Genomic DNA, 11,697 nt, shown 5'->3' with positions numbered 1-11,697 from the left:
TAATAAGTTACTTTTCTTAAATAAGTTTGATTGTTAAACTTGTATGGGTGGCTTTTTAGAAAAAAGTAACTTATTAAATTATTTTTTTAATTGTTTTTCACTTGAAAAAGTAACTTAAGTTGTTTTGGTGACACAACGACTAATGAAATTATCTAAGAGAGTATGCTCTGTGCAGCCATGAACCTCTTTGAGTTCATGAGATGGTAAAATCATTCAATAAATGGGTAGATGATCTAGTGGGCACCACGTGATGATGACCTATATCGAGGTAGCCCCACACGATGGATGATCAACATCAAATGTCCACTTCTAATGATGAATGACCCACATCCAAGGTAAGCCCCGCATGATAGTCAACCCACATTGAAGGCAGGGCCCACATGATGGGCAACCTACATCAAAGGTGGGCTCCACATAATGGGCAATTAATAATGGTGGGCCTCACAAGATGGATGATCCACATCGAGGTGGGCCCACATGATGGACAATCCACATCAAATGTCAGCCTAATGATGAGTGGCTCATATTCAAGGAAGGTCCGCATGATGGATGGCCCACATGATGGGTTGTCCACATCAAAGGTGGGCTCCACATGATGGGCAGTGGATATTGAAGATGGTCCCACACGATGGATGATCCATATCAAGGTGGGGCACACATGATGGAGAGTCCACATCAAAGGTCAGCCTAATGATAAGTGGCCCGTATTCAAGGCAGGTCATGCATGATAGACGACTAACATCGAAGGTGGGCCCACATGATGGGCTGTCCACATCAAAGGTGGGCTCCACATGATGGGCAATGGATATTGAAGATGGGCCCACATGATAGATGACTAACATCAAAGGTGAGCCCTACCTAATGAACTATGCATATTAAAGGCCAGCCCATAATGATGAATGGCCCACAACCAAGATGAGCCCCGCATGATGGACGACCCACATCAAAGGTGGGGCCTACACAACAAACAATCCACATCAAAAGTTGGCCCCACATGATGAATGGTGGATGTGAGGGATACCGAATAAACTTTCAGGATAATTACTTACGGCATTGAAAACCAAATATGCTTTTCCACTTTTTGGATGATAAGTATGTTGTTTACCAATACCTAATATGCTGATTGCTGAATAAGTAAAGACCAATATAAGTAGCTTATCTAAAGTAACTTACTATCCAAATGTACCCTTGGTCCTCGATAGCCTCTCTAGGTTAGGCTCACCTGGGTGTTGCCTGTCCCTGTCTGGGACCATTAATTCATTCTTCTTCTTTTCTGTGATTTTAAATGAAATAGATTTCTGGGTCAAAACAAGCCTATCCGGATTTCAGCCGAAAATGAATTGAGGACCCATCTAGGTATTAAAACATTGAAGCAGACGACTCTTATCTATCAAAAGATGGATCAACACCTGCGGAGATTCGACCCTTCATCTACACATAAAGCGGCCAATTTTGGATCTGTTCTGTCAATTCCAAGACTGTTTATCCCATGCACCTGCGAGATGGCACTCTAAAAGGATCCGCAGCAACCGTAAGATATAACACAAAAGCAACAAACTGATACTTGAAATGAAGTTCGATCAGGACGGTTGGGCCAAACAGAAAACTTACCATATACAATCAGTGGTAGTTCACATTGCACTACATGATGGCTGAATGATAGAAAACCGCATTCTTCAATCAACCCAGACAATGGTGCCGGTGGGCTTCTCATGGGATAGGCCTTGCACGTATCTCCTATATTTCAGATGATTCTAACCAGTCTGATTGTTATTGGTAGGTCATGGCCAATGAGACACAGTGGTCCACATTTAGAATCAAATGGAGGAAGATTATTGGGCAATCACAGAATGGGGCCCACCAAATGAACAGCTTAGATCACCATAGAGATGGGGTCTCCAAGTACAGTTTTTTAGGCCAAGCAAAGTTGCTTGATCCAACAAAATCAGCTAACTGCAGTGCCATTTTTCTGAGCTTTCAAGAGCAGAAAAGCCTAGAGAACAAATACCCATGACAGCCCTGCACCACGTCGAGCAACGGGGCTGTCTGGCATGCGTCCTCGATCGGACGGTCCATCCACTTCTCCACCATTCCTTCCGCGGCATGAGCAATCTGATGCTGCAGCACCGACGCACCCAAAGGCCCAACCAAATTCAGCCTCGTGGCCGCAGAAATAACATCTCTCATTGTCATGAACATGTAGGCCCGCTGGCACGTCCCACTATCGAAACCAAGAAGCCCAGATATAAGGCCGAAGACAGGCGCATGGTGGAAAGAAACAGCCCCCGAACTCAATAAGCTCTCTCTCATTTCCTTGATCAAAGGGGCCTCTGTAAACACGGACGCGGCCACCCTCAAAAGAGCTGATCCCTGCGAAATGGAAGCCTTTCTACTAACCTCATTCATCAGTGTCGCTTCCATTGTTTTATTGAGCTTGGACCAGGTTTCAATGTCAGGGAACCTGTTTGCAGTGTACACAAAAGGAAGAAGTAGGCTCCCAGTGTTTTCCAAGACGTAGATCACGTGGGCCTTTAGATCATCTGGCTCTGATACAAAGCGAGCTTGGACGGCAGCCTCTAGGCCATATGAATGAGCGAACCCACCTGTTGGAAGAATGGAATCTAGCAGTTGCCACTGGGTCCATTGTAGGAGACGGTTTTCAGATGTGGGATTCCCACTGTTTCCGCTTGGCTCCATATCACAGTCCATTTGAAGTGCTTGTTTCCTCTGCGACATCAAACTAGGAGGGTATTATATGATGCCCCGTGAATGTTTTAAATAGCAAATAGCATATAGCGTAGAGTTCACCCCTTTGAAGCATGAGGCGTAAGCTACATAATGTGTAGCTTGATTTTTAATTAAAGTTGTGTTTGGTTAGACCACATATCATGAAATTTCACTGTATCAGTCTAATTTGGTAAAATGAAATTTCACGATATTCGGTGCAACCAAACACAACCTTAATAAGAAAAATAGGCCAAAGATTAAGTATAAAGATAAAGAAATAGCAACACAATTGATTTAACATTGTTACTATATTTATTAAAATCATTGAAAAGATTAACTAATTTACATTAAAAATAGAAAAATGAAACAGATCATTGAAAACACTAATTAATTTTAATGTTTTAGTGAAATGTATCTTGTAGTGTAAGCTACATGGGGTGTTGCATAGGCTACATAGTTTGTAGTGTATGCTAATTAGGGTTTAGCATAGGCCACATCCGACTTAAGCTACAGAGTGAAAGCTAATCTGCAGTACATAGCATAAGCTACATGCTACATTTTGAAAGCTATTTAAAACACGGACCCCCATCAAAGGCAATGGTGCAAGTAGGCCACACCTTTTGGTGATGGGTTGTGATCGAATAATATTCCGCATTACATCTGATCCTAGGCATCAGATGAAAATGGACAATTCATGGTCCAAATTGAACAGGGTGCTGATCCAACAGTTGGGATCATTCAATGGGGGAGACTTTGGGGTATCTCACATCCATTACCACCGTATGAACAATCACGATCACCAAAGGCTGGGTCCCACATGTACTGTTTGTTGGGCTGAGCAAATCCTCAATGGAAGAGGAGGGCAATGGCAATCAGAAGAGGATATGCATCACCACATGCTCTTGCAAAAAAAGAAAAAGTTTGTTCATTTGTCACAGCATATTAACAACTCTAATCTGCTTAATTTCAATCTCCGAAACTCTCCAAACAATGACATTAGTTTTGAACACCACTACACGGCAATTTCAGAAAACAAATATATAACTATCTCACAACGTTATTATTATGACGCCTGAGATGGGTATGGACTGCATGATTATCAAGTGTAACAAGATCTAGAACAGAATCCTCCAAACTGCAAATTCTCAAGATACAAGTAGAGGTGAGATTGGCAACTCAACTTTGTAGGATTCTAGCCCAGATCGTACAGTTCACACTACACTATAAATCAGCAGTTATGGAGTTTGAAACTCAAAGAGGATGTGGAATTCAAGTTCCAACAAATGAGGGTTCCTCATCTGTGTCAAAGCACTCCAATTTTTTTAAGGATCCAAGTATTGTATAACATAATACAAGTAATCCTTCTTTTTTTGAAGTATCCAACCATCATACGAATTATATGGAATATAACTGATATGACATATGTTAGGTTTCCTTCATATATTTGCACGAAGTGTGAAGGGAAGCAACAGAGGATTCGGGAGCAAGAGCAAGGAAGCACCTATTTCAAACTGCTAGCAAGTACAAATGGTTAAGAAGCGGGAGCCAAAATGTAATTCAAAGGCAGAGCAAAACTAAGGAAGGCAGTTCATCCAACTACTCTTTTACGACAAGGGTACAAATCCACAATAAGCCAATGTAAAATCAGGGAGCTTGGCTGACCTAATTTTAGGGCGTGTTTGGATTGGGTGAAAACAAAAGAAGGTCAAGGAAAACAAAGATCATAATATAAGCCAAGGTAAAGCTCACATTAGTTCAGTGGAATGGAAATACCTTTCACTAGTTTGTTTTGCAACATCAACTGTGCTGGAACCAGGTGTTTTCTAACAATTCAGTTGTTTGGATTCCACAGGTGAATGAGGACAATATGTTAAAAGCATACAAACAGGGATAAACAGCAGTCTTAAAAGCACACAAACAGGGGTAAACAGTTTTCAGGGGTTAAACATCAGATCCAAGGTGCAGTAAGGAGAGGGAAAATATATTTCCTTCCCTTTCATGCATTTGCAAACAGAGGAAAACGTCTAATCAAGGGAAAAGGTTTGCTTTCTTTAAAATTTTAACTTTTCATTCAATCCAAACACACCCTTATTTATTTCATTTCCCTTAGACAACTCATTAAATAGGATTAGTATTTTAATTTTTGAATGACTTTTGTAGGGTGCTGAAGGTTATAGATTCGTTTCACCATAAACCAAATCCATTAGTCAAAATCTTAAAATTTATGTGTTATTGTAATACACTAATTAGGGATGGCAATGGGCAGGGCAGGCCTGCTGGGTTTTGAGTCTGAACCTGATACAGGTCAAGGTTGTATGGGCCTGGATCCCACTTAATCAGCAGGTTGGGCCCATGCCTAGGTTTTGCAAAATTTCTATTTAGATTCACCCTGAGCCTGAGAAGAAGCCTGTTAATGGCGTTCATTGGTAGGCTAGGGTGTGAAATCAAAGGCCCGATTACTACTGGGCCTAGGCCTCACTTCTTGGTCGATTAGTAATTGGGTAAGACACATGCTGACCGGCACCTGTGTTGTTAACACCCCTGAAACTAAATATCTTTTAATACTAACAAGGGCCATAGCTGTTAAAATTTAAATTACTTAACTTTTAAATGGTGAATAACGTGGACTTGAGGGTTGGCAACGGGCCTCGCCCAGACGGGCTTCTCTTAATAAAATGTTCCAATGTTCAACCAAATAATAATAATAATAAAGGCCTGGGACAGGCTTTGAGCTGTGCCTATTGGGATGACCATATTTCCGGTCATCCCAGGCCTGACCTGGCCCACTTTTCTGGGCCTGAAATACCAGCCCAACCCAACCCGGACATTGGTTCAGGCTGGACAATGGGTCTCATTGGACTTCCTTTGAGGGAGGCATGAAATGGTTTTTGTTCCATATGCCACATACGTGTGGATGTGCGATGCTCCCATGCGCATGTGGAATTAGCAAACCACATAATTACCTTCTTTTCCTTCCTCTCCTTCTCCTTTTTCTCCTTCTTTGAGATGGGGATTAGGGTTTTCTTTTTATATGGGTGCTTTAACCCGGCTAAATCAGGCTACAAATGACTAATCCCAAGGTCAACCCTGATTTTAAACGGGCAGGGCCCTATCAGGCTTCCCGGGCCCGAAATGCCAGCCCCCAACCCAATCCAAACCCTGGGCGGGGCGAGATGGGATGACCCATTGCCACCCTTAGTGGACATGGCAAATGGACCCAAAGGTCCAGTACCAATACATATTGAACATCGGTGGTGTGCAGTGAAATCATGTGAAATGAATACCCAAGATTGAATTTATCAAGGTTCTCAAAAAATTTCAATCGTTGATCAGTCTACTGACAAACCAACCATTCATCATCATCTTAGCCTTTCTCCAAACAACTTGGATTCGCTTTAAAATGGTAGATAGCCAAAAGGCTTACAATATTACCTGCCAACTAGACATCTTACCTAGGCTCTTGGAACCAATCATCGTAAGGACTCACATTGACATTACTCACAAGCCAACATGGTCCCACCCTATATTCACCCCCGGCCCAAGTATTACATGTCCACACCCAAAGGGCAAGCAAGCAAAGTAGGGTCATGGAGGGCCCGTTTCCATGCAAACCATTAATCACAGCTCATCCATGCACATGGAGGGTCATGCTCGAGTTGTTGGCTGCAAAAACATAGCATGGAACCCACCAATACATGATTACTAACACGATTGGCATGCCAACATAGTCGAAGCTCACACTGCACTTAGCACAGCTATTCGAGCTCCCCTCAGTGGGGAAATTGTGAATTGTTGATGTCTAGAACTCGCCACACGAGACCATCAAGCTGATAACACGAATAAGTAGTGCCCATCCGTTATCATAATAGTGACATTCCATAATCAAAATGTGACACATAAATCATTCATTCAATCGTTGATGTTTTCTCACAGTATATAGAAATAAATACTAAAATAGCCAGAAAACTGTGGTTCCGGATATACAACCCAACATGGTTTCAGATAACATACGTGGTTTCAGAGACGCAACCCAACATGGAACTCCAAAAACCTGATCTAACATATGTGGCATTGGATACACAACCCAACATGGTAAGACAGCCCCTTTGATATTCTCACGAAGACCTTAAACTCTCTAAAGCTTAATGAACATCCTTCTTGAAATCATATCAGTCAGAACTACAAAGCGTTTTCCATGAGAGAGAGAGAGAGGGAGGGAGAGAGAGAGAGTGCACAGTCCATATATGGGATCCTGTTGGACTCACATTAGGCTTTTTTTCTTGCCTAGAGCATATCCAATCATTTCAAGCATTGATCTATTTTTTTACGTTCGCCAAACCACACAGGAAGAAAATCTCCAGTCCAATGGTTTCACATGGAAATTCCTAAAAAAGAAGAAGAAGAAGAAGAAGACATATTTACCATTGATCAATAGTCTGCAATTCCAAAGCCCAAAAAAGATATTACAGGTATCTCAAGGGTCGTTTGACTCCTAAACCAAACCCTTCTCATGTTGTGTGTTTGGATGCATTTTCACAAACCACGTTTCAAACCCCACTTGTCCAAATAGGCACTAGAAAGCCCATTCACTGGAAATAAATGGGGACAAAGTTATTACAAGCTTTTGCGGGAAAACCCCTTTGTGAAAGCTGGGTCTAAACTGGCCCTAAATCTAACATGACATAACTGGGGAACTACTTTTAACATGATCTAGGCTGCATTTAGACATTGGAAGTACCTTCAAACCAAATTTGTAACAGACATTTTGACGCTAACTGACACTGAAAGGTGCTGTGCTTGGAAAAGCATGGTAAACAGATTTTGTATGTGGAGGCAAGCTATCTATTTCCCATCAGATCAACCTAAAATATGAAGCCAGTTGTTTCATGCAGGATATAAAACAAGTGGGCTATCATTTTGTGAGGTTCTTTGTGGAGATGAATCCTGCCCAACTACTATTCAAGACACCTAGATGCAGCCTTAGGAGACTAACTCAATTCTTCTGAAGGGTACCCTTAGGAAACTAACTCAATTCTTCTGAAGGGTAGCCTTAGGAAACTAACTCAAATGGTTTTGAAATTATGAAACTAGCTCCACATTCACATCAACATAACAAAACGCTCAAATACTTAAGTAGAGAAAGGAAAAGAAAAGCTGCAACTGATGAAATTTTTTTAAATCATAAAACACGATATTTTATTCCTAATCCAGAAGATCTAACTGTCAGATTGGTAATCATGATTTCAGCACTCGGGAATAGCATGTATGTTGTGACAACTAAAAATATTTCAATATTCTTTATGGGACAGAATGTTGGGCACCCAAGGAACAACGTGTTCATAGGATGAATGTAGCTGAAATGAGGACATTGAGATGGACGAGTAGCAAGGTGAGTAAGGATAGAATTAGAAATGAATGCATTCAATGGAACTTAGGAGTAGCACCAATAGATAATAAGATGATGGTACGTAGACTTGGATGGTTTGTCATGCGCAATGGAGATCACCAACTGGCCAATTAGAAGGATAGTTTTAAAAGTTGAAAACTCGACCCAACTCAAACTTCATCCAGGTCGAGTTGAGACCTGACCCAGCTTGACTCAATATCTAATAATTATATATTTAAATTATTAGGAAGAGTCCAAAAAAAATTTTGAAGTAATTATATAAGCAATAAGTATTATAAACTATGAAACCAAATGGCAAAGTGTTGTGTAGCTTGCTGGTTTGAGAGTGTCTCTCCTCTTTGTAGAGGTCGTGCGTTCAACTCATACTCACCCTATTTTTATTTTACTAAAACCTGGACTTGCCTTACGACCCTTGATCGAGTGGAATGACGGAAAAAGATTCATGTAGCCGACCCCAATTAGTTGGGATAAGGCTTAGATAATGATGGTGAAGATGAAAAGTTGGCTTTTCGAGTCACTATGAGTCGACTAAGTTATTGAGTCAGCTAGACAAGACTCCTTGAAAGGTTGAATCAATCTCGGAACCGAGTTTCCTAATGACTCAGCTCAAAATATCATCGAATCATGAGTTTTAGAGCTTTGGTAGGGGTTGGTTGGTTGAAGCCAAAGGCTTTAAAAAGGCAAGGGGAAGGCCTAAAAGGACATAGATAGAGGCAGAAAAAAATTTGATGACCTAAGGATATGTTCCTTGACAGAGTGGCATGGCGGAACAGAATTCACTACCCCCTAGCATAAGGCTACTATTTTGGAAACTCAAGGACTTGATCATATGGATATGAAAAATACATGATTTCCAATCCTAGTAGGAAAAGGAGGGAAACGAATACTCAATTTAAAGTGAGTAAACAAAGTTCCATACTCGATCAGATACATATAAAATTATGTGGAAGGTCGTATTCAATGAAAGTCATATGCACGGCTTGGAGGGAGATCTTTCATATCTTTCAAGACCCACCCGACAATACAGGGTCAAAAGGCCAAAATAAGTTATTCGTTTTTAGCCCTTATAAAAAGAAAACTGATTCATCAAATGACTTTCATGCTCATCTCACATTGAGGTACTACGGAAGAAAAAACTGCAAAATCCGATCCAATTTATCGTAATCGATTAGTTAACATGTTGGTTAACCATATTCTGAAACATGGAAAGAAGTCATTGGCTTATCAAATTATCTATCAAGCCGTGAAAACTTAGATAACAAATAATGTCATGACACAACACATAACACATTCTCTTCAGAGTTGATAAAAAATGAAAATCAACAAATGCCATTATAGTTTCTACGAGCATTTAATTAAAATATTCCCAACACTTTCCACAACGGTGAGTTTTTTTTATACTCAAGCAGAGTAGTATGATTGATACATTGGCACTCATAAATTATACACATAGCATGTATTAACAAAAATTAAACTACCCAAATAGAGGAATCCACTGCAGATAGGCAATAACTGAAAGATTAGACTGATTGAATGATCCTTCTGACACTGATCAGCCAGTTAAAAAAAGCAAGTCCGTGTCATTTTTGGCTGACGGTGCATCTAAATTGAGACCCACGATTTCGTTGGTTTACTTCAGTTGCCTGCATGCCACTTGTGAAATTTCTTATTGCCTGAGTATTAACTATTACACTATGACAGAGTATCGAAGCTCTTCTCTTTCTACAACTATGTTTTCATAGTCTCAAACCATTAATTTCAACGGCTTCAAAAAATTTGAATTCGGTCCTCACAATCATTGGTCCACTCCTACTGATCAGAACGTGGTTTTAAAAAATACTTGGTGACTCATCTGGTCTAAATTCGAGTCAGGAGTGAATCTGTCAACTCAGTGGCATCGAACTGGATCGGATCCGAGTCTGAGTCGACTCGTCGGAGTCTTAAAACCATAGATCAGAACAATTCATAGTAACTAGTTCAATGGGAGTGCAAATGACCAAATTGCCACTACCTTACCCCTCAAATTACATTTGGATTCGTTTCAATTCCGATTTCATTGAATCATCTATTGAAATTCAGTTCGTTTGTGCATCCAAACGCGGCCTATGAATATCTTCTCAAATAAGAAAACACCGGATGCAATTCCAAATCCAGAGATATCAAAACCCCAAACAGAAACTGAAAACAGAAAAGAAGGGAAACCCTAAGCCTAGAGAGAGAGACCTGTTATTGCAGCGATTGATCAGGGTCGTTCATCTAGAGAGTCCCATCGTAGATTGTTCATAGAGAAAAATCTCACAGAGATCGTCATCATCAATATATAGTGAATTAAAATCGACGGTCCAGCTAAGCATTTTCTAACGCACCTTTGCATGAACGGTGATGATCTCTGATCAATGAGATTCTTTTCATGTTAACCATGTACCGTAGGTCTTCTTGATGAACGGTCTTGATCATCGCTTGGTGGACCATAAGGGCGAGCAGCTTCGGCGAGCCTCCGAGGACTCGCTGCCCTTCCTGGCAGACCTATAAGCACGAAGCTCGTGTAACCAGAATCTCTGTGGGGCCCACTGTGATTTTTATTTTATTTTTTGTTATATCCACTCCGTCCATCAGTTGTGTCAGCTCATGTTATAACATAATCTGAAAAATCAGGTGAATTCAATACTCAAGTGGTCCATACAACAAGAAACGGTGGAAAATGAACGATCACCAATGAAATCTTCTTGGAGGCCCACATAAGTTTTGGATCAAGCTAATATTTTTTATTTCCCTTAATCCTGGTGGGAGTCATCTTATTAATGGGTTGGATGGCATATAAACATCAATATGGGCCCCATGAAGGATTCAATGGTGTACATTTCTATCCCCACCGTTCCCTGTGGTGTCACCAAACTGAAGCTTGGATCTACCTCATTTTTGGGCTGAAGTCCTAAAGTTAGCTCTTTAAACTGATGGATGGAGTGGATGCCACACGAACATCTCAGTGGCCCATACGGATTTGGGTTGCAGTAGCTGGGGTAGTAGGAAATTCTTGTCCATCTTAGTCGGCGTATCGATAGATTGGATGCATCAGTTGAAGAAAAAACTTAGCACGGTGGAAGAGTACGTAAAATGTCTCTTTTTTTTTTTTTTTCACCGCTTGAAAACTATATCATTAAAGAGAAATTTTAAAATAAGGAGGTTAATTTTTTAACAAAAATACTCCTATTTACGGAAGTAAAATAGTTGAAAAAAGAATAATTATTTTCATCTTTCTGAATTCATTTATATAAACAGTAATCTAATTTGATAATTTAAATTTTTTCAAATCAAATTAAAAAAAGATAAGTAATACATCAGGTCTATGCTAAAAAAGTAACCTTAGTTGGACATTACTCATATTTCAATGGTCCAAACCATTCATGAGATGGGTCACACTGTACATGGGTGGTAGATAAATATCTTTAGGAGTGGAAGATATATTGGCTGACCACAAAACTTTTGCACACGAGTTGAATTAGATTGGCCTGCACCTAATTCCATGTGGAAAAGCTCATTTCATCTCGGCTTGAAATTGGATT

General features: G+C 40.3%; 1 protein-coding gene across 4 annotated transcripts; it reads right to left on the bottom strand.

Moving 5' to 3' along the window:
• Positions 1–1,539: 1,539 nt before the first annotated feature.
• On the bottom strand, positions 1,540–10,685 carry LOC131251070 (urease accessory protein F). Of its 4 annotated transcripts, none has more exons than XM_058251560.1 (2): positions 10,358–10,685; positions 1,540–2,740 (listed from the first exon to the last, which is right to left on the bottom strand). In XM_058251560.1, the coding sequence occupies exon 2, from the start codon at positions 2,734–2,736 to the stop codon at positions 1,978–1,980; it is 759 nt and encodes a 252-aa protein (XP_058107543.1). In that variant the 5' UTR covers positions 2,737–2,740; positions 10,358–10,685; the 3' UTR covers positions 1,540–1,977. The 4 variants fall into 4 exon arrangements, with proteins under 4 accessions (XP_058107543.1, XP_058107544.1, XP_058107542.1 ...); XM_058251561.1 differs by having other exon boundaries at positions 1,540–2,727; XM_058251559.1 differs by having other exon boundaries at positions 10,501–10,685.
• Positions 10,686–11,697: the final 1,012 nt, after the last annotated feature.

Source organism: Magnolia sinica, chromosome 7 (assembly GCF_029962835.1).
Source record: "Magnolia sinica isolate HGM2019 chromosome 7, MsV1, whole genome shotgun sequence".
Taxonomy (NCBI): Eukaryota; Viridiplantae; Streptophyta; class Magnoliopsida; order Magnoliales; family Magnoliaceae; genus Magnolia; species Magnolia sinica.
This window is presented reverse-complemented; position numbering and strand designations above follow the sequence as displayed.